The 23,721-nt window shown below is 46.4% G+C and overlaps 2 protein-coding genes across 3 annotated transcripts; one reads left to right on the top strand and one right to left on the bottom strand.

The window, feature by feature from the left end:
- Positions 1 to 212: 212 nt before the first annotated feature.
- Positions 213 to 17,537, top strand: LOC135346899 (piggyBac transposable element-derived protein 4-like). Of its 2 annotated transcripts, XR_010398128.1 has the most exons (5): positions 213 to 790; positions 3,306 to 5,200; positions 6,765 to 9,605; positions 12,124 to 14,018; positions 15,582 to 17,537. XR_010398128.1 is itself a non-coding variant. In XM_064544679.1 (3 exons), exons 2-3 carry the CDS (start codon positions 13,880 to 13,882, stop codon positions 17,147 to 17,149), a joined length of 1,707 nt encoding a protein of 568 aa, XP_064400749.1. In that variant the 5' UTR covers positions 9,009 to 9,605; positions 12,124 to 13,879; the 3' UTR covers positions 17,150 to 17,537. The 2 variants fall into 2 exon arrangements, 1 of the variants encoding a protein (XP_064400749.1); XM_064544679.1 differs by lacking the exons at positions 213 to 790; positions 3,306 to 5,200 and having other exon boundaries at positions 9,009 to 9,605.
- Positions 17,538 to 18,773: 1,236 nt separating this feature from the next.
- On the bottom strand, positions 18,774 to 23,308 carry LOC135346453 (protein SGT1 homolog). The gene is made up of 4 exons (XM_064544072.1): positions 23,067 to 23,308; positions 22,893 to 23,000; positions 22,643 to 22,837; positions 18,774 to 18,857 (listed from the first exon to the last, which is right to left on the bottom strand). Exons 1-4 carry the CDS (start codon positions 23,220 to 23,222, stop codon positions 18,774 to 18,776), a joined length of 543 nt encoding a protein of 180 aa, XP_064400142.1. The 5' UTR covers positions 23,223 to 23,308.
- Positions 23,309 to 23,721: the final 413 nt, after the last annotated feature.

Here is a 23,721-nt window from a genome sequence, read left to right as displayed (position 1 = left end):
AACTGACCGTTTGGACGTCACCTGGCTGCCAGACTTTCATCTGGACTCTTCCCCCTGAGTAGCTGGCCTTTCTCTAAGCCACAAAACTGAGCAAGAAGCTGAAGAAGCAGCTAGACAGAGACATGTACCTAGCCTTGAGAATTGGGAGGCGTGGCTCAACTAGTTAGCCCAGCCCAGAGGAATTGTTACCGTGGGTACTGAACAACCGTAGAAGTAGGGCTACCCCTGGCTTTACTGAATTAACTAGCTGTGTCTGCTGTCTAGTTGGACCAGATTTAGCTAGATAATGGGGTAGAGAATAGTTGAGCGGTGCTGTGTGTAGCTTGAACTGTACTGGCTGGCAAGAATCTAGTAAGCACCCTATGCACTGATAACTCGTCAGAATGGAGGGTATGTTCTAGGGATCTGGACAGCTGTACATCCAAAGGAGCCAGGGAGTGCCAATCATCTTCTCCCAGTCTCTGACACGCTAAACAAAAGGAGCTAGAACTGGGAGTCCCAGCTAGAATTGCTAGCCGGATCTAGACTAATAGAATGACTTGGAGGCGTGGTGAGGCCGGATCCACACTAATTGATCGACCTAAAGACGCTCCTGTTCCAGATTTCACGAATGGCAAGGAAAGGGTTATTTTTCAAAACTTTTGAATCCAAATGGAGCTGATTGGACTCCTTGACACTGTCAGCGAGCTTGAGCACACTGTCAGAGAGCTTGAGGAGGACCAGGAAGTCTGTTATGACCATGACGAGCCCAGTGATGACGATTTTGAGACAGATCTGGAGAGTGATTCAGGTTTGTGTCATTGCACCATTAAATAGTGGTTGGGGAGGCAGCATTGTGATGCCCTAACGATATGTGGCCTCTTTTTGGCGGAGGCGTCATGTGCATGCCTTTTGTGGCTCCTCCTACATTGTGTGAGCCTCTTTTTGGCGTCGCCTTGACTGCAGTACTGTACTGTACCCTAACCCCCAGTTGTTAATGATATTCATAGCACCACACGCGTGCATTACGCCCACATATTGATATTCATGGTTGTTGTGGTTTGTTGGGCTCCTCCCACGAGCCTTTGATGTGGACGAGCCTTTTCCTCTGCTGTACTGTACCTATGTGCCCTAACCCCCCCCAGTAGTTAATTATATTCATAGCACCACTAGCGTGCGGTACGCCCACATAATGACATTCATGGTTGTTGTGGTTTGTTGGGCTCCTCCCACGAGCCTTTGATGTGGACGAGCCTTTTCCTCTGCTGTACTGTACCTATGTGCCCTAACCCCCCCCCCCCCAGTAGTTAATGATATTCATAGCACCACTAGCGTGTGGTACGCCCACGTAATGACATTCATGGTTGTTGTGGTTTGTTGGGCTCCTCCCACGAGCCTTTGATGTGGACGAGCCTTTTCCACGAGCCTTTTCCTCTGCTGTACTGTACCTGTGTGCCCTAACCCCCCCCCCAGTAGTTAATTATATTCATAGCACCACACTCGTGCGGTACGCCCACGTAATGACATTCATGGTTGTTGTGGTTTGTTGGGCTCCTCCCACGAGCCTTTTCCTCTGCTGTACTGTACCTATGTGCCCTAACCCCCCCCCCCCCAGTAGTTAATGATATTCATAGCACCACTAGCGTGTGGTACACCCACGTAATGACATTCATGGTTGTTGTGGTTTGTTGGGCTCCTCCCACGAGCCTTTGATGGGGACGAGCCTTTTCCTCTGCTGTACTGTACCTATGTGCCCTAACCCCCTCCCCCTCAGTAGTTAATGATATTCATAGCACCACTAGCGTGTGGTACGCCCACGTAATGACATTCATGGTTGTTGTGGTTTGTTGGGCTCCTCCCACGAGCCTTTGATGGGGACGAGCCTTTTCCTCTGCTGTACTGTACCTATGTGCCCTAACCCCCCCCAGTAGTTAATGATATTCATAGCACCACTAGCGTGCGGTACGCCCACGTAATGACATTCATGGTTGTTGTGGTTTGTTGGGCTCCTCCCACGAGCCTTTGATGTGGACGAGCCTTTTCCTCTGCTGTACTGTACCTATGTGCCCTAACCCCCCCCCCCCCAGTAGTTAATGATATTCATAGCACCACTAGCGTGTGGTACGCCCACATAATGACATTCATGGTTGTTGTGGTTTGTTGGGCTCCTCCCACGAGCCTTTGATGGGGACGAGCCTTTTCCTCTGCTGTACTGTACCTATGTGCCCTAACCCCACCCCCCAGTTGTTAATGATATTCATAGCACCACTAGCGTGTGGTACACCCACGTAATGACATTCATGGTTGTTGTGGTTTGTTGGGCTCCTCCCACGAGCCTTTGATGTGGACGAGCCTTTTCCTCTGCTGTACTGTACCTATGTGCCCTAACCCCCCCCCCCCCCAGTAGTTAATGATATTCATAGCACCACTAGCGTGCGGTACGCCCACATAATGACATTCATGGTTGTTGTGGTTTGTTGGGCTCCTCCCACGAGCCTTTGATGGGGACGAGCCTTTTCCTCTGCTGTACTGTACCTATGTGCCCTAACCCCCCCCCCCCAGTAGTTAATGATATTCATAGCACCACTAGCGTGCGGTACGCCCACGTAATGACATTCATGGTTGTTGTGGTTTGTTGGGCTCCTCCCACGAGCCTTTGATGTGGACGAGCCTTTTCCTCTGCTGTACTGTACCTATGTGCCCTAAACCCCCCCCCCCCAGTAGTTAATGATATTCATAGCACCACTAGCGTGCGGTACGCCCACATAATGACATTCATGGTTGTTGTGGTTTGTTGGGATCCTCCCACGAGCCTTTGATGGGGACGAGCCTTTTCCTCTGCTGTACTGTACCTATGTGCCCTAACCCCCCCCCCCCCCCAGTAGTTAATGATATTCATAGCACCACTAGCGTGCGGTACGCCCACGTAATGACATTCATGGTTGTTGTGGTTTGTTGGGATCCTCCCACGAGCCTTTGATGGGGACGAGCCTTTTCCTCTGCTGTACTGTACCTATGCGCCCTAACCCCCCCCCCCCCCAGTAGTTAATGATATTCATAGCACCACTAGCGTGTGGTACGCCCACTAATGACATTCATGGTTGTTGTGGTTTGTTGGGCTCCTCCCACGAGCCTTTGATGTGGACGAGCCTTTTCCTCTGCTGTACTGTACCTATGCGCCCTAACCCCCCCCAGTAGTTAATGATATTCATAGCACCACTAGCGTGTGGTACGCCCACATAATGACATTCATAGCCTGTCCCCCACCTGCACTGGCGAGCACTCTTGTGGTACTCTAATGATATTCATGCTTTGTTTCCGTGCAGATGCTGCAGTGGAGGATGATGACGAAATGGTCGATGGCATGGCTCCGACTCCCAAACGGAGGAAGCTGGCGAGGGACAATGGACTCCAAAAAGCTAAGTCCACAGGAAGATACCCCGTCTTTGGCGGTGAGGTCGGTCCTGTCGATCAACTTGATCCGTCTGTAACTCCATGCCTAGATTTTGTTAAGTTACTTTGGCCCGATAGTTTGTGTGAGTACATAGCCGAACAGACCAACCTGTACGCTAGGCAGTGTGGTGCTAAGGGTTGGTCAGCTACAAACAGTGCCGAATTGTGGGTGTTTTTGGGGATTGTACTAGAGATGGGCATTCATAGGCTCCCTGAAATTACGGACTACTGGTCCAAGGATCCCCTTTTAGGTGTACAATGTGTGAGCAATGTAATGTCGCTCAAAAGGTTCCAAAGTTTATGGCGGTATCTGCACTGTGAGGACAATACGTCCATCACTGATGCACGTAAGGTAACTAGCAAGCTAAAAACTGTTTTAGAGACTCTTAAAGCCAACTACTTCATGAGGTATAATCCCAGTCAGGAGCTTTCCGTTGATGAGATGATGATAAAGTACAAGGGTCGTAAAAGCGGGAAAATTCATATGCCCAAGAAGCCTGTTAAACTGGGGTTCAAGGTATGGTGCTGCTCATGTTCATGCTGTGGGTATCTCTGTGTGTTTGATGTATACAGTGGTAAGCTCACCGATTCCTCTGGGAAAAAGATAGCTGTGAAAGGGCTTGTGAAAAATGTAGTCCATCGTTTACTCACTCCTTTTTATGGTCATCAGCATGTTGTGTACATGGACAACTTTTACACGTCCGGTCCATTGATAGAAGAGTTGGCTAAGCAAAATGTGTTTACTGTCGGCACAATTTTGAAGAATGCTGCTGGTTTCCCAGCAAGTCTTAAGGATGTGGTACTCGACAAAGGTGACTATACGTCCATGACTGTTGGTGATATTTCTTACTCTATGTTTAACGACCGTAGAGTTGTGTCCTTTGCAACAAATGTGTTCCCTGACCATATGCCCCACACTGTAATGCGAATGCACAAAGACGGTACCCTACGCTCTCAGAGTGTCCCCCCCTGTCTCCCTGCATATAACATGTACATGGGAGGAGTTGACAATACAGGGCGTATGAGGAAAACCTATGGGTACGATAGAAAGTGTCGGCGGTATTGGTTCAGGATTTTCTTTCAATTCCTTGACGTTAGTGTGAATAATGCATACATTCTATACAGGCACAACTGTGTCAGGGTGGGTTCAAAGGCCATGCCTTTGAAAGGGTTTCGATTGGAACTAATTCATAGTCTATTGGGTGTGCCACGTACTCGTAGCAGTGCCTCAGGTCTGGCCAGTCTAAATATCGTTTTCCCCCCATCACAGGGCGCACGTGTGAGTGCAAATAGTGTCGGAGTGTCTCGTGGGCGCTGTCAAGTGTGTGTTCGGGAGAAGATCCCTAGCAGAGAGCAGCAACACACTGCAATGGCATGTCCCCACTGTCGCATAAGAATATGCAAAGGACACTCTGTTATCGGACACACATGTGCTAGCTAATGTGCTGTGTGACTGATTTTTGTTAGATGGTACTCTCCTGGTCTAAATTGGCCTTGGAGAGGGGAGGAAAGGGGTATTATTTCAATGATTAATAAAATTGTGATAAAGAATTCAGTTGTATATGAGAGGCCCTAACCCACTCTGTTGTAAATTCTGTTGTAATTATTTTTCAAAACTTTTGAATCCAAATGGAGCTGATTGGACTCCTTGACACTGTCAGCGAGCTTGAGCACACTGTCAGAGAGCTTGAGGAGGACCAGGAAGTCTGTTATGACCATGACGAGCCCAGTGATGACGATTTTGAGACAGATCTGGAGAGTGATTCAGGTTTGTGTCATTGCACCATTAAATAGTGGTTGGGGAGGCAGCATTGTGATGCCCTAACGATATGTGGCCTCTTTTTGGCGGAGGCGTCATGTGCATGCCTTTTGTGGCTCCTCCTACATTGTGTGAGCCTCTTTTTGGCGTCGCCTTGACTGCAGTACTGTACTGTACCCTAACCCCCAGTTGTTAATGATATTCATAGCACCACACGCGTGCATTACGCCCACATATTGATATTCATGGTTGTTGTGGTTTGTTGGGCTCCTCCCACGAGCCTTTGATGTGGACGAGCCTTTTCCTCTGCTGTACTGTACCTATGTGCCCTAACCCCCCCCAGTAGTTAATTATATTCATAGCACCACTAGCGTGCGGTACGCCCACATAATGACATTCATGGTTGTTGTGGTTTGTTGGGCTCCTCCCACGAGCCTTTGATGTGGACGAGCCTTTTCCTCTGCTGTACTGTACCTATGTGCCCTAACCCCCCCCCCCCCCAGTAGTTAATGATATTCATAGCACCACTAGCGTGTGGTACGCCCACGTAATGACATTCATGGTTGTTGTGGTTTGTTGGGCTCCTCCCACGAGCCTTTGATGTGGACGAGCCTTTTCCACGAGCCTTTTCCTCTGCTGTACTGTACCTGTGTGCCCTAACCCCCCCCCCCAGTAGTTAATTATATTCATAGCACCACACTCGTGCGGTACGCCCACGTAATGACATTCATGGTTGTTGTGGTTTGTTGGGCTCCTCCCACGAGCCTTTTCCTCTGCTGTACTGTACCTATGTGCCCTAACCCCCCCCCCCCCCCAGTAGTTAATGATATTCATAGCACCACTAGCGTGTGGTACACCCACGTAATGACATTCATGGTTGTTGTGGTTTGTTGGGCTCCTCCCACGAGCCTTTGATGGGGACGAGCCTTTTCCTCTGCTGTACTGTACCTATGTGCCCTAACCCCCTCCCCCTCAGTAGTTAATGATATTCATAGCACCACTAGCGTGTGGTACGCCCACGTAATGACATTCATGGTTGTTGTGGTTTGTTGGGCTCCTCCCACGAGCCTTTGATGGGGACGAGCCTTTTCCTCTGCTGTACTGTACCTATGTGCCCTAACCCCCCCCAGTAGTTAATGATATTCATAGCACCACTAGCGTGCGGTACGCCCACGTAATGACATTCATGGTTGTTGTGGTTTGTTGGGCTCCTCCCACGAGCCTTTGATGTGGACGAGCCTTTTCCTCTGCTGTACTGTACCTATGTGCCCTAACCCCCCCCCCCCCAGTAGTTAATGATATTCATAGCACCACTAGCGTGTGGTACGCCCACTAATGACATTCATGGTTGTTGTGGTTTGTTGGGCTCCTCCCACGAGCCTTTGATGTGGACGAGCCTTTTCCTCTGCTGTACTGTACCTATGCGCCCTAACCCCCCCCAGTAGTTAATGATATTCATAGCACCACTAGCGTGTGGTACGCCCACATAATGACATTCATAGCCTGTCCCCCACCTGCACTGGCGAGCACTCTTGTGGTACTCTAATGATATTCATGCTTTGTTTCCGTGCAGATGCTGCAGTGGAGGATGATGACGAAATGGTCGATGGCATGGCTCCGACTCCCAAACGGAGGAAGCTGGCGAGGGACAATGGACTCCAAAAAGCTAAGTCCACAGGAAGATACCCCGTCTTTGGCGGTGTGGTCGGTCCTGTCGATCAACTTGATCCGTCTGTAACTCCATGCCTAGATTTTGTTAAGTTACTTTGGCCCGATAGTTTGTGTGAGTACATAGCCGAACAGACCAACCTGTACGCTAGGCAGTGTGGTGCTAAGGGTTGGTCAGCTACAAACAGTGCCGAATTGTGGGTGTTTTTGGGGATTGTACTAGAGATGGGCATTCATAGGCTCCCTGAAATTACGGACTACTGGTCCAAGGATCCCCTTTTAGGTGTACAATGTGTGAGCAATGTAATGTCGCTCAAAAGGTTCCAAAGTTTATGGCGGTATCTGCACTGTGAGGACAATACGTCCATCACTGATGCACGTAAGGTAACTAGCAAGCTAAAAACTGTTTTAGAGACTCTTAAAGCCAACTACTTCATGAGGTATAATCCCAGTCAGGAGCTTTCCGTTGATGAGATGATGATAAAGTACAAGGGTCGTAAAAGCGGGAAAATTCATATGCCCAAGAAGCCTGTTAAACTGGGGTTCAAGGTATGGTGCTGCTCATGTTCATGCTGTGGGTATCTCTGTGTGTTTGATGTATACAGTGGTAAGCTCACCGATTCCTCTGGGAAAAAGATAGCTGTGAAAGGGCTTGTGAAAAATGTAGTCCATCGTTTACTCACTCCTTTTTATGGTCATCAGCATGTTGTGTACATGGACAACTTTTACACGTCCGGTCCATTGATAGAAGAGTTGGCTAAGCAAAATGTGTTTACTGTCGGCACAATTTTGAAGAATGCTGCTGGTTTCCCAGCAAGTCTTAAGGATGTGGTACTCGACAAAGGTGACTATACGTCCATGACTGTTGGTGATATTTCTTACTCTATGTTTAACGACCGTAGAGTTGTGTCCTTTGCAACAAATGTGTTCCCTGACCATATGCCCCACACTGTAATGCGAATGCACAAAGACGGTACCCTACGCTCTCAGAGTGTCCCCCCCTGTCTCCCTGCATATAACATGTACATGGGAGGAGTTGACAATACAGGGCGTATGAGGAAAACCTATGGGTACGATAGAAAGTGTCGGCGGTATTGGTTCAGGATTTTCTTTCAATTCCTTGACGTTAGTGTGAATAATGCATACATTCTATACAGGCACAACTGTGTCAGGGTGGGTTCAAAGGCCATGCCTTTGAAAGGGTTTCGATTGGAACTAATTCATAGTCTATTGGGTGTGCCACGTACTCGTAGCAGTGCCTCAGGTCTGGCCAGTCTAAATATCGTTTTCCCCCCATCACAGGGCGCACGTGTGAGTGCAAATAGTGTCGGAGTGTCTCGTGGGCGCTGTCAAGTGTGTGTTCGGGAGAAGATCCCTAGCAGAGAGCAGCAACACACTGCAATGGCATGTCCCCACTGTCGCATAAGAATATGCAAAGGACACTCTGTTATCGGACACACATGTGCTAGCTAATGTGCTGTGTGACTGATTTTTGTTAGATGGTACTCTCCTGGTCTAAATTGGCCTTGGAGAGGGGAGGAAAGGGGTATTATTTCAATGATTAATAAAATTGTGATAAAGAATTCAGTTGTATATGAGAGGCCCTAACCCACTCTGTTGTAAATTCTGTTGTAATTATCTCTTTCCTTGGCAATCTGTTGTAGAAATTACAACAATGGGTAAGGAATCGTTATGATGAATTAGATGAAGTTGTATGTGAGCTCCTCCCTGACAAACAAACTGTAGTCTAGGTAACCGCCTTATCAGTCAAGTAGGCTAAAAATCTGTGTCCTTTGATGTAAGCTTTGATGTCTCTTTGTGCATATGTAGTTATAAAAAAAAAAAAAAAAAAAAAAAGAAACCTTTGACTAGCTAGGAAGAGTAGCAGCAGTAGGCAGCAGTAGTAGTAGCAGTGCAAGCAGGACTAGACTAGATTAAAAAGTTGGTGGAAAGAATAACTGACCGTTTGGACGTCACCTGGCTGCCAGACTTTCATCTGGACTCTTCCCCCTGAGTAGCTGGCCTTTCTCTAAGCCACAAAACTGAGCAAGAAGCTGAAGAAGCAGCTAGACAGAGACATGTACCTAGCCTTGAGAATTGGGAGGCGTGGCTCAACTAGTTAGCCCAGCCCAGAGGAATTGTTACCGTGGGTACTGAACAACCGTAGAAGTAGGGCTACCCCTGGCTTTACTGAATTAACTAGCTGTGTCTGCTGTCTAGTTGGACCAGATTTAGCTAGATAATGGGGTAGAGAATAGTTGAGCGGTGCTGTGTGTAGCTTGAACTGTACTGGCTGGCAAGAATCTAGTAAGCACCCTATGCACTGATAACTCGTCAGAATGGAGGGTATGTTCTAGGGATCTGGACAGCTGTACATCCAAAGGAGCCAGGGAGTGCCAATCATCTTCTCCCAGTCTCTGACACGCTAAACAAAAGGAGCTAGAACTGGGAGTCCCAGCTAGAATTGCTAGCCGGATCTAGACTAATAGAATGACTTGGAGGCGTGGTGAGGCCGGATCCACACTAATTGATCGACCTAAAGACGCTCCTGTTCCAGATTTCACGAATGGCAAGGAAAGGGTTATTTTTCAAAACTTTTGAATCCAAATGGAGCTGATTGGACTCCTTGACACTGTCAGCGAGCTTGAGCACACTGTCAGAGAGCTTGAGGAGGACCAGGAAGTCTGTTATGACCATGACGAGCCCAGTGATGACGATTTTGAGACAGATCTGGAGAGTGATTCAGGTTTGTGTCATTGCACCATTAAATAGTGGTTGGGGAGGCAGCATTGTGATGCCCTAACGATATGTGGCCTCTTTTTGGCGGAGGCGTCATGTGCATGCCTTTTGTGGCTCCTCCTACATTGTGTGAGCCTCTTTTTGGCGTCGCCTTGACTGCAGTACTGTACTGTACCCTAACCCCCAGTTGTTAATGATATTCATAGCACCACACGCGTGCATTACGCCCACATATTGATATTCATGGTTGTTGTGGTTTGTTGGGCTCCTCCCACGAGCCTTTGATGTGGACGAGCCTTTTCCTCTGCTGTACTGTACCTATGTGCCCTAACCCCCCCCAGTAGTTAATTATATTCATAGCACCACTAGCGTGCGGTACGCCCACATAATGACATTCATGGTTGTTGTGGTTTGTTGGGCTCCTCCCACGAGCCTTTGATGTGGACGAGCCTTTTCCTCTGCTGTACTGTACCTATGTGCCCTAACCCCCCCCCCCCCCAGTAGTTAATGATATTCATAGCACCACTAGCGTGTGGTACGCCCACGTAATGACATTCATGGTTGTTGTGGTTTGTTGGGCTCCTCCCACGAGCCTTTGATGTGGACGAGCCTTTTCCACGAGCCTTTTCCTCTGCTGTACTGTACCTGTGTGCCCTAACCCCCCCCCCAGTAGTTAATTATATTCATAGCACCACACTCGTGCGGTACGCCCACGTAATGACATTCATGGTTGTTGTGGTTTGTTGGGCTCCTCCCACGAGCCTTTTCCTCTGCTGTACTGTACCTATGTGCCCTAACCCCCCCCCCCCCCCAGTAGTTAATGATATTCATAGCACCACTAGCGTGTGGTACACCCACGTAATGACATTCATGGTTGTTGTGGTTTGTTGGGCTCCTCCCACGAGCCTTTGATGGGGACGAGCCTTTTCCTCTGCTGTACTGTACCTATGTGCCCTAACCCCCTCCCCCTCAGTAGTTAATGATATTCATAGCACCACTAGCGTGTGGTACGCCCACGTAATGACATTCATGGTTGTTGTGGTTTGTTGGGCTCCTCCCACGAGCCTTTGATGGGGACGAGCCTTTTCCTCTGCTGTACTGTACCTATGTGCCCTAACCCCCCCCAGTAGTTAATGATATTCATAGCACCACTAGCGTGCGGTACGCCCACGTAATGACATTCATGGTTGTTGTGGTTTGTTGGGCTCCTCCCACGAGCCTTTGATGTGGACGAGCCTTTTCCTCTGCTGTACTGTACCTATGTGCCCTAACCCCCCCCCCCCCAGTAGTTAATGATATTCATAGCACCACTAGCGTGTGGTACGCCCACATAATGACATTCATGGTTGTTGTGGTTTGTTGGGCTCCTCCCACGAGCCTTTGATGGGGACGAGCCTTTTCCTCTGCTGTACTGTACCTATGTGCCCTAACCCCACCCCCCAGTTGTTAATGATATTCATAGCACCACTAGCGTGTGGTACACCCACGTAATGACATTCATGGTTGTTGTGGTTTGTTGGGCTCCTCCCACGAGCCTTTGATGTGGACGAGCCTTTTCCTCTGCTGTACTGTACCTATGTGCCCTAACCCCCCCCCCCCCCAGTAGTTAATGATATTCATAGCACCACTAGCGTGCGGTACGCCCACATAATGACATTCATGGTTGTTGTGGTTTGTTGGGCTCCTCCCACGAGCCTTTGATGGGGACGAGCCTTTTCCTCTGCTGTACTGTACCTATGTGCCCTAACCCCCCCCCCCCAGTAGTTAATGATATTCATAGCACCACTAGCGTGCGGTACGCCCACGTAATGACATTCATGGTTGTTGTGGTTTGTTGGGCTCCTCCCACGAGCCTTTGATGTGGACGAGCCTTTTCCTCTGCTGTACTGTACCTATGTGCCCTAAACCCCCCCCCCCCAGTAGTTAATGATATTCATAGCACCACTAGCGTGCGGTACGCCCACATAATGACATTCATGGTTGTTGTGGTTTGTTGGGATCCTCCCACGAGCCTTTGATGGGGACGAGCCTTTTCCTCTGCTGTACTGTACCTATGTGCCCTAACCCCCCCCCCCCCCCAGTAGTTAATGATATTCATAGCACCACTAGCGTGCGGTACGCCCACGTAATGACATTCATGGTTGTTGTGGTTTGTTGGGATCCTCCCACGAGCCTTTGATGGGGACGAGCCTTTTCCTCTGCTGTACTGTACCTATGCGCCCTAACCCCCCCCCCCCCCAGTAGTTAATGATATTCATAGCACCACTAGCGTGTGGTACGCCCACTAATGACATTCATGGTTGTTGTGGTTTGTTGGGCTCCTCCCACGAGCCTTTGATGTGGACGAGCCTTTTCCTCTGCTGTACTGTACCTATGCGCCCTAACCCCCCCCAGTAGTTAATGATATTCATAGCACCACTAGCGTGTGGTACGCCCACATAATGACATTCATAGCCTGTCCCCCACCTGCACTGGCGAGCACTCTTGTGGTACTCTAATGATATTCATGCTTTGTTTCCGTGCAGATGCTGCAGTGGAGGATGATGACGAAATGGTCGATGGCATGGCTCCGACTCCCAAACGGAGGAAGCTGGCGAGGGACAATGGACTCCAAAAAGCTAAGTCCACAGGAAGATACCCCGTCTTTGGCGGTGAGGTCGGTCCTGTCGATCAACTTGATCCGTCTGTAACTCCATGCCTAGATTTTGTTAAGTTACTTTGGCCCGATAGTTTGTGTGAGTACATAGCCGAACAGACCAACCTGTACGCTAGGCAGTGTGGTGCTAAGGGTTGGTCAGCTACAAACAGTGCCGAATTGTGGGTGTTTTTGGGGATTGTACTAGAGATGGGCATTCATAGGCTCCCTGAAATTACGGACTACTGGTCCAAGGATCCCCTTTTAGGTGTACAATGTGTGAGCAATGTAATGTCGCTCAAAAGGTTCCAAAGTTTATGGCGGTATCTGCACTGTGAGGACAATACGTCCATCACTGATGCACGTAAGGTAACTAGCAAGCTAAAAACTGTTTTAGAGACTCTTAAAGCCAACTACTTCATGAGGTATAATCCCAGTCAGGAGCTTTCCGTTGATGAGATGATGATAAAGTACAAGGGTCGTAAAAGCGGGAAAATTCATATGCCCAAGAAGCCTGTTAAACTGGGGTTCAAGGTATGGTGCTGCTCATGTTCATGCTGTGGGTATCTCTGTGTGTTTGATGTATACAGTGGTAAGCTCACCGATTCCTCTGGGAAAAAGATAGCTGTGAAAGGGCTTGTGAAAAATGTAGTCCATCGTTTACTCACTCCTTTTTATGGTCATCAGCATGTTGTGTACATGGACAACTTTTACACGTCCGGTCCATTGATAGAAGAGTTGGCTAAGCAAAATGTGTTTACTGTCGGCACAATTTTGAAGAATGCTGCTGGTTTCCCAGCAAGTCTTAAGGATGTGGTACTCGACAAAGGTGACTATACGTCCATGACTGTTGGTGATATTTCTTACTCTATGTTTAACGACCGTAGAGTTGTGTCCTTTGCAACAAATGTGTTCCCTGACCATATGCCCCACACTGTAATGCGAATGCACAAAGACGGTACCCTACGCTCTCAGAGTGTCCCCCCCTGTCTCCCTGCATATAACATGTACATGGGAGGAGTTGACAATACAGGGCGTATGAGGAAAACCTATGGGTACGATAGAAAGTGTCGGCGGTATTGGTTCAGGATTTTCTTTCAATTCCTTGACGTTAGTGTGAATAATGCATACATTCTATACAGGCACAACTGTGTCAGGGTGGGTTCAAAGGCCATGCCTTTGAAAGGGTTTCGATTGGAACTAATTCATAGTCTATTGGGTGTGCCACGTACTCGTAGCAGTGCCTCAGGTCTGGCCAGTCTAAATATCGTTTTCCCCCCATCACAGGGCGCACGTGTGAGTGCAAATAGTGTCGGAGTGTCTCGTGGGCGCTGTCAAGTGTGTGTTCGGGAGAAGATCCCTAGCAGAGAGCAGCAACACACTGCAATGGCATGTCCCCACTGTCGCATAAGAATATGCAAAGGACACTCTGTTATCGGACACACATGTGCTAGCTAATGTGCTGTGTGACTGATTTTTGTTAGATGGTACTCTCCTGGTCTAAATTGGCCTTGGAGAGGGGAGGAAAGGGGTATTATTTCAATGATTAATAAAATTGTGATAAAGAATTCAGTTGTATATGAGAGGCCCTAACCCACTCTGTTGTAAATTCTGTTGTAATTATTTTTCAAAACTTTTGAATCCAAATGGAGCTGATTGGACTCCTTGACACTGTCAGCGAGCTTGAGCACACTGTCAGAGAGCTTGAGGAGGACCAGGAAGTCTGTTATGACCATGACGAGCCCAGTGATGACGATTTTGAGACAGATCTGGAGAGTGATTCAGGTTTGTGTCATTGCACCATTAAATAGTGGTTGGGGAGGCAGCATTGTGATGCCCTAACGATATGTGGCCTCTTTTTGGCGGAGGCGTCATGTGCATGCCTTTTGTGGCTCCTCCTACATTGTGTGAGCCTCTTTTTGGCGTCGCCTTGACTGCAGTACTGTACTGTACCCTAACCCCCAGTTGTTAATGATATTCATAGCACCACACGCGTGCATTACGCCCACATATTGATATTCATGGTTGTTGTGGTTTGTTGGGCTCCTCCCACGAGCCTTTGATGTGGACGAGCCTTTTCCTCTGCTGTACTGTACCTATGTGCCCTAACCCCCCCCAGTAGTTAATTATATTCATAGCACCACTAGCGTGCGGTACGCCCACATAATGACATTCATGGTTGTTGTGGTTTGTTGGGCTCCTCCCACGAGCCTTTGATGTGGACGAGCCTTTTCCTCTGCTGTACTGTACCTATGTGCCCTAACCCCCCCCCCCCCCAGTAGTTAATGATATTCATAGCACCACTAGCGTGTGGTACGCCCACGTAATGACATTCATGGTTGTTGTGGTTTGTTGGGCTCCTCCCACGAGCCTTTGATGTGGACGAGCCTTTTCCACGAGCCTTTTCCTCTGCTGTACTGTACCTGTGTGCCCTAACCCCCCCCCCCAGTAGTTAATTATATTCATAGCACCACACTCGTGCGGTACGCCCACGTAATGACATTCATGGTTGTTGTGGTTTGTTGGGCTCCTCCCACGAGCCTTTTCCTCTGCTGTACTGTACCTATGTGCCCTAACCCCCCCCCCCCCCCAGTAGTTAATGATATTCATAGCACCACTAGCGTGTGGTACACCCACGTAATGACATTCATGGTTGTTGTGGTTTGTTGGGCTCCTCCCACGAGCCTTTGATGGGGACGAGCCTTTTCCTCTGCTGTACTGTACCTATGTGCCCTAACCCCCTCCCCCTCAGTAGTTAATGATATTCATAGCACCACTAGCGTGTGGTACGCCCACGTAATGACATTCATGGTTGTTGTGGTTTGTTGGGCTCCTCCCACGAGCCTTTGATGGGGACGAGCCTTTTCCTCTGCTGTACTGTACCTATGTGCCCTAACCCCCCCCAGTAGTTAATGATATTCATAGCACCACTAGCGTGCGGTACGCCCACGTAATGACATTCATGGTTGTTGTGGTTTGTTGGGCTCCTCCCACGAGCCTTTGATGTGGACGAGCCTTTTCCTCTGCTGTACTGTACCTATGTGCCCTAACCCCCCCCCCCCAGTAGTTAATGATATTCATAGCACCACTAGCGTGTGGTACGCCCACTAATGACATTCATGGTTGTTGTGGTTTGTTGGGCTCCTCCCACGAGCCTTTGATGTGGACGAGCCTTTTCCTCTGCTGTACTGTACCTATGCGCCCTAACCCCCCCCAGTAGTTAATGATATTCATAGCACCACTAGCGTGTGGTACGCCCACATAATGACATTCATAGCCTGTCCCCCACCTGCACTGGCGAGCACTCTTGTGGTACTCTAATGATATTCATGCTTTGTTTCCGTGCAGATGCTGCAGTGGAGGATGATGACGAAATGGTCGATGGCATGGCTCCGACTCCCAAACGGAGGAAGCTGGCGAGGGACAATGGACTCCAAAAAGCTAAGTCCACAGGAAGATACCCCGTCTTTGGCGGTGTGGTCGGTCCTGTCGATCAACTTGATCCGTCTGTAACTCCATGCCTAGATTTTGTTAAGTTACTTTGGCCCGATAGTTTGTGTGAGTACATAGCCGAACAGACCAACCTGTACGCTAGGCAGTGTGGTGCTAAGGGTTGGTCAGCTACAAACAGTGCCGAATTGTGGGTGTTTTTGGGGATTGTACTAGAGATGGGCATTCATAGGCTCCCTGAAATTACGGACTACTGGTCCAAGGATCCCCTTTTAGGTGTACAATGTGTGAGCAATGTAATGTCGCTCAAAAGGTTCCAAAGTTTATGGCGGTATCTGCACTGTGAGGACAATACGTCCATCACTGATGCACGTAAGGTAACTAGCAAGCTAAAAACTGTTTTAGAGACTCTTAAAGCCAACTACTTCATGAGGTATAATCCCAGTCAGGAGCTTTCCGTTGATGAGATGATGATAAAGTACAAGGGTCGTAAAAGCGGGAAAATTCATATGCCCAAGAAGCCTGTTAAACTGGGGTTCAAGGTATGGTGCTGCTCATGTTCATGCTGTGGGTATCTCTGTGTGTTTGATGTATACAGTGGTAAGCTCACCGATTCCTCTGGGAAAAAGATAGCTGTGAAAGGGCTTGTGAAAAATGTAGTCCATCGTTTACTCACTCCTTTTTATGGTCATCAGCATGTTGTGTACATGGACAACTTTTACACGTCCGGTCCATTGATAGAAGAGTTGGCTAAGCAAAATGTGTTTACTGTCGGCACAATTTTGAAGAATGCTGCTGGTTTCCCAGCAAGTCTTAAGGATGTGGTACTCGACAAAGGTGACTATACGTCCATGACTGTTGGTGATATTTCTTACTCTATGTTTAACGACCGTAGAGTTGTGTCCTTTGCAACAAATGTGTTCCCTGACCATATGCCCCACACTGTAATGCGAATGCACAAAGACGGTACCCTACGCTCTCAGAGTGTCCCCCCCTGTCTCCCTGCATATAACATGTACATGGGAGGAGTTGACAATACAGGGCGTATGAGGAAAACCTATGGGTACGATAGAAAGTGTCGGCGGTATTGGTTCAGGATTTTCTTTCAATTCCTTGACGTTAGTGTGAATAATGCATACATTCTATACAGGCACAACTGTGTCAGGGTGGGTTCAAAGGCCATGCCTTTGAAAGGGTTTCGATTGGAACTAATTCATAGTCTATTGGGTGTGCCACGTACTCGTAGCAGTGCCTCAGGTCTGGCCAGTCTAAATATCGTTTTCCCCCCATCACAGGGCGCACGTGTGAGTGCAAATAGTGTCGGAGTGTCTCGTGGGCGCTGTCAAGTGTGTGTTCGGGAGAAGATCCCTAGCAGAGAGCAGCAACACACTGCAATGGCATGTCCCCACTGTCGCATAAGAATATGCAAAGGACACTCTGTTATCGGACACACATGTGCTAGCTAATGTGCTGTGTGACTGATTTTTGTTAGATGGTACTCTCCTGGTCTAAATTGGCCTTGGAGAGGGGAGGAAAGGGGTATTATTTCAATGATTAATAAAATTGTGATAAAGAATTCAGTTGTATATGAGAGGCCCTAACCCACTCTGTTGTAAATTCTGTTGTAATTATCTCTTTCCTTGGCAATCTGTTGTAGAAATTACAACAATGGGTAAGGAATCGTTATGATGAATTAGATGAAGTTGTATGTGAGCTCCTCCCTGACAAACAAACTGTAGTCTAGGTAACCGCCTTATCAGTCAAGTAGGCTAAAAATCTGTGTCCTTTGATGTAAGCTTTGATGTCTCTTTGTGCATATGTAGTTATAAAAAAAAAAAAAAAAAAAAAAAGAAACCTTTGACTAGCTAGGAAGAGTAGCAGCAGTAGGCAGCAGTAGTAGTAGCAGTGCAAGCAGGACTAGACTAGATTAAAAAGTTGGTGGAAAGAATAACTGACCGTTTGGACGTCACCTGGCTGCCAGACTTTCATCTGGACTCTTCCCCCTGAGTAGCTGGCCTTTCTCTAAGCCACAAAACTGAGCAAGAAGCTGAAGAAGCAGCTAGACAGAGACATGTACCTAGCCTTGAGAATTGGGAGGCGTGGCTCAACTAGTTAGCCCAGCCCAGAGGAATTGTTACCGTGGGTACTGAACAACCGTAGAAGTAGGGCTACCCCTGGCTTTACTGAATTAACTAGCTGTGTCTGCTGTCTAGTTGGACCAGATTTAGCTAGATAATGGGGTAGAGAATAGTTGAGCGGTGCTGTGTGTAGCTTGAACTGTACTGGCTGGCAAGAATCTAGTAAGCACCCTATGCACTGATAACTCGTCAGAATGGAGGGTATGTTCTAGGGATCTGGACAGCTGTACATCCAAAGGAGCCAGGGAGTGCCAATCATCTTCTCCCAGTCTCTGACACGCTAAACAAAAGGAGCTAGAACTGGGAGTCCCAGCTAGAATTGCTAGCCGGATCTAGACTAATAGAATGACTTGGAGGCGTGGTGAGGCCGGATCCACACTAATTGATCGACCTAAAGACGCTCCTGTTCCAGATTTCACGAATGGCAAGGAAAGGGTTAAAGAAATTGTTAGGCTTCCCAAACCACACTGGTAAGTTGTGGTCACAAATAAGCTTTATAAGGTATGGAGTTGGTGGTAGTGGGTTTTTTTGATTTTCACAAAAAGAGACCCCGCTTGCATCCGTGAAGCATGCAATTAAGTTGGCTTGGCCTAATTATCATTATCTATCAATTGCCTCAATCCCCTTGCTATTAAAAATAGCCTACAAATTGACTTTGTGAAGCCTAAGGAATAATAACACTGACGGTCTACATCCTGCTCAGAACACACGCATGCATGTCAGCTTACACACAACATACCTCAATCCAAATCTGTTGTCCATCCAGAGAGAGTGGTATACATGTGGAGAGAACAACATGAAATAAAACACCTCACACTGACAGGGTAGAATGTAGGCACTATATACTATGATGAATGAATGATGCCAAGTGTGTTTATGGGTGGTCAACAAGTACATCAAGGCACTAGGAGAATGCACTCAGATCATTGAGTATCTATCTATCGTGTGAATATCATACCCTTTCCGTGTCAGTGAGTCCATCCTCCTCCATCACCTGTGGGGAACTAGCAGTATTCGGTGTTGTAGATTCAGCCATCTACAATACATTTAGATAACAGGTAATAGGTATCAGCTGTCTATTGAGCAATGGACACAATCACTATCAGTTAGTGTTTACAAGTGCAGCTCAATCTTATTCATTGTTGTTCAAGAGCTTGTTCATAGATATAGTAAAGGAAACATTATTTCCTTTACTACCGTAGTCGTTCTATTATTATACCACACTTACGTCACCACTAATTGATCTCATTGGTCACAGCTGTAGGATATACAGCCCCAGGCGTCCACAGTTTTTCTTAGTTTTTTCATTTGTTCAAGAAAGTAAGCAAAGAGAAAAGAGCCATGCTTGACCTTTACTATAAGACTCAAAGCGACGGCAGAAACACGAAAGGTGCTCTCGCTAACAAGATGGCTAAGCTTCTATGGGTCCATGGGCGTGGTTTACAAGAGTAGATAGAGTAAGAGTAGATAGAGTAAGAGTGTTGAACTGCCTGCTCCTACGTCATCACTTGATAGTAATATAATCACAACACTTCCAGAACCACACCAGTTCCTGATACAGGCAGTGCTACAAACCACAGACCACAGTTTACTGAATAATGCGGTTCCACGATTACTACAGCAGTTCAACACTCTTACTCTTGATATATTCTATCCAAGAAGAGCTTGCAACTGTTGCTTAACTAGCTCTGCAAAATCCGGTATAACGTATACATTCTAATTACAGCACCACAGCTATGTCAGATTAGAGGCGCGGCTAATATTTTCTAGTACGTACGCAATGCAGAGAACGAATGCTTGATAAGCTTGAAACCTGTCCCCCCCTTTTAGGGGTCCCCAGCCAAGCCCATCTAAATTTAGGGCTGAAAGCAACTTTTGTGTTATAAAAAATGCGCCACTCAGAAGAAGTTTTTGTGGCACTGTAATTACCTCAATTACAGTAGACTATATATACATAAGATAATATCTAGTCTATCTTGTAAATTCCTATAGCAAGAGTGAGGCAATACTGTGTAGCAAGGGCTAGTCATCAAATATCTCGGAGGTTGTGTCAGGAGTTCCCCAGGGTTTGGTGCTGGGACCTCTTCTTTTCCTAATCTATATAAATGACATCGATCTACATCAAAATGAAGGAAGTCTCTTGCTCTATGCTGATGATCTTCTTCTTTACCATCCTATTCAATCTCCTGAAGATTATATAAAATTGCAAGGAGATATTGATCAACTCCAAGCATGGTCTGAAAGAAATGTACTCTTGTTTAACCAAAGCAAGTGTAAATACATGACTATATCAAGAAAATTCAGCCCACCACTTCCCAACATGTGTCTCAATATCAGTGGACGTCCCCTACTTAAAGTTGACCACTCAAGTACCTTAGAGTGTGGATCTCTCACGACCTCTCATGGTCAAAACACATAGAAGGAATGTGCAGAAATGCCTGCAAGCAGGTTGGTATAATTTACCGACAGTTCTATGGCCACTCGTCACTAGAATGTTTAAGACAACTCTACACCTCACTTGTGAGATCAAAACTGGAATATGCTGCCCCTGTTTGGGATCCACACCAAAAAACAAATTCTCAAAAAATAGAAAAAGTACAAAAGTTTGCCCTTAAAATCTGCACAAAACTTTGGAATAGGGACTACGACTCCCTATTAGATACTGTGGACCTACCGTCCCTTTCCACAAAAAGATTGTACCTGAAACTATCATACCTTTACCAGGTAATAAATGGTAACTTTAAATTTCCCTGATCCACCACTGGAAAGAAGAGTATGCCCTCTCAATCTAAGAAGCACAAAAAATATACAGTTTGAAAGACCAATTTGCAGAACAAATGCATATGCGAACTCTTTTTTCCCAAAAGCAATATCTGTATGGAATGAATTACCACTGGAGCTGCAGGAAAGTACATCGATTTTGTCATTTAAGAGAAATGTACTCTGTCACTTGCATTAGTGTAATATTAGTCTTTATTTTTAATTTGTACTCGCTATTGTAAATAATATTATATACAGGGCACACATTAGGTTAGCATAAAATATGCTACTAGTGTATCCATGCATTTTGCAGAATTATTATATAAAAAAAAAAAAATTGTATAAGGGCTCGTGCAGTTACAGGAAGTATCCAAACCTCTTTGGTAATGTGGTCTGGTCCAATATAATTATGCACTATTATGAGATTATTGTGACCACAGCAAAAGAAACCCAATAAGATAGCTATAGTAATTATATTCCATGCAGAGAACGAATGCTTGATAAGCTTGAAACCTGTCCCCCCCTTTTAGGGCTGGGGACAGGCAAGCCCATCTAAATTTAGGGCTGAAAGCAACTTTTGTGTTATAAAAAATGCACCACTCAGAAGAAGTTTTTGTGGCACTATAATTACCTCAATTACAGTAGACTACATAAGATAATATCTAGTCTATCTTGTAAGTTACTATAGCAAGAGTGAGGCAATACTTAGTAGCAAGGGCTAATTGTATAAGGGCTCCGTGCAGTTACAGGAAGTATCCAAACCTCTTTGGTAATGTGGTCTGGTCCAATATATGCACTATTATGAGATTATTGTGACCACAGCATAAGAAACCCAATAAGATAGCTATAGTAATTATATTCCATGAAGCCAATGGCCATGAAATGTATCATAGAATATCCTGCTCATAATAGAGCGTTCACCCCATGGGTTGAGCTTCGTTGCACGCACACAGCAGCAAATAGATACAATACCTTTTTACCGTAATGACCTAATATAGAATGATCGTGAATCGTGAATCTAGAAAGCAACAATTAGAAAACAGTGTTTCTTGTAGCTTTCGAAGATCGCCTACAAGTTTCAACTGCTACTATTTAATTAGTAGTTAAAGACTAAGCAGTCCATGAAAGCGTCTAGTTCGCTCAAACAGCTCATTTTTGTGTCCACACACACACACACCAGTCAGTCTACCCCTTCTGCGCACGCACGGGGTAATTTACGTGCAAATAATCAGATTAATCGATACAATTACCTCTTATTGGTAGTGGGTGCAGTTGCTGGAAATTCTATAATACTGAAACAATTTTGACACTACGGAAAGTGAAAGTGTACTGCATGTTTATTGTTGGTGGATATTATTAAACAGATTGAGCTGGGGCGTCTTTACTTCACGAGTTGTTTGTTCATATCATTATTTATCATTGCAATAGATACTGCAGTGACAGCATTATAGTGTGCTGCATCTACTGGAGACGCAGGTTAAAACCAAAGTATCAAAGAAGACGCTATATCCTCGAATCCACGCCGTGGAGTACAGGGGTACTGTTAGTTGATCAGACGCAGCTATAGTGCATGTGCAGACACGGTTAGATAGATACAATCAGAACTCTTGATGGTCAATTCTCAACTCACAAAAGACTTGTTCATAGCTTTCTCAGAAGTATAACAGTTGGTCATCGGTCAATTTCCGAGCAATTAGCCTATTTGACCGGCCATTTAGCCTTGCTCGGTTATAGTGTCCTAGCATGCAAAAATTGAAGGCCAAAGGTCATAGTTATGATGCGCATGTGCACTAAAATAATGATCTCATAACAGCCATGTGTCTTTGTTCAATGCACAAGAGGATGCCTATATATATTTATATAGCTATGTAGCAGAGTGACAAGACGACAAGGTAAGCTTCTATTTTATGTGCTAAGCATTACCTTACCTTTCCTAAAGCCTAGATATTACTAAGGACATTGCATGGGTAATTTAGTGTCTGACCAATATCACCTGATGGCAGAACAACATGTATTTTGCTAGGACAACTTGTCAGGACAATCAAGATGTGTTATTTATACCTCTGCTTTCTTTATCTCATCTTCCTTTTCCTCCTTCTCAACCTCTGCCACGAGCTTGCCCCAGTCACGAGAATGGTGGGACGAGGTGGGGTACTTGGATGGCATTGAGGGTATCATCTTAGTCTTTGTAGTGGCATCTGTCTCCTCGAGGCTGCACCACTGTTGGAACTTCACCTTCCGAAGCTTTATCTCTACCTGCAGTAAACAACACACTAATATAATTAAAGCCAACAAGTTGGAATAGCGCTACCTTGGTGCTTAAAACTTTAAAACTGCATTTGCCGCAGTCAATGGAGTGAGCCAGATGTAGATCAAGAGCATACGGACTTTCTCTAACCAACTCAATGGCTACACGCAACTACAGTGGAATGGTGGAATGTGTGTGAGGGCCATTATCATGGTACTGTCTAACAATGTAACGCACAGTCCTTTCAGTGAATTCCACTTGTACTTGCTCTTTCTTGAGCCCTTTAGTCATGACATTGACACACACGTCAGAGGCGGTCTGATACCACTCATGGCGATACTTGGGGGCTTCCTTGCTGCTCGGATTATTCTCTGCTGGGGCCGTGTCCGACATTATGACCAGGCTATGCGCTACTGGTTCAGTTTCTTGATTGTTCTTCTCCAACCCAGTCGAAACCGCAATGGTTCCAGCGCATGCGCGCTCCTACACCTGTGGAGTTTTATTTTCTCATGAATATAATTATTAATGAGCTATTCGCAATTGTTTGCGCTAAAGTAGCATTTTTTCTTCCTTTGCAGTTTATTTTCTGCTTCCAGAACTAAATATGGCCACAAAACCACAAAATAGCAGAGAGAGAGAGAGAGAGAGCAGCACGCAATAAGCCACATTTTTGTGTATTACATCCAACAGATGTCCTCCTCAATACATTCTAAGCATGCCTTCATATTATTATAGATAAGCTGTACGAGTTCAGAGGTCAAACTGTGGGGGTATGGTGTCGCGCCTGGACTTCAATGGCTTCTTCTTACCGATAAGCACCCCCAATTTTACATGGGGTATCCACAGTGCCACAGATTTCACTCAAATAATTGAAGCAACGTACTCAGAAGTC

The sequence above is a fragment of the Halichondria panicea genome, chromosome 13 (genome assembly GCF_963675165.1).
Source record: "Halichondria panicea chromosome 13, odHalPani1.1, whole genome shotgun sequence".
Taxonomy (NCBI): domain Eukaryota; kingdom Metazoa; phylum Porifera; class Demospongiae; order Suberitida; family Halichondriidae; genus Halichondria; species Halichondria panicea.
Note: the sequence above shows the minus strand (reverse complement) of the source record. Positions and strands in the feature narration are given on the sequence as shown.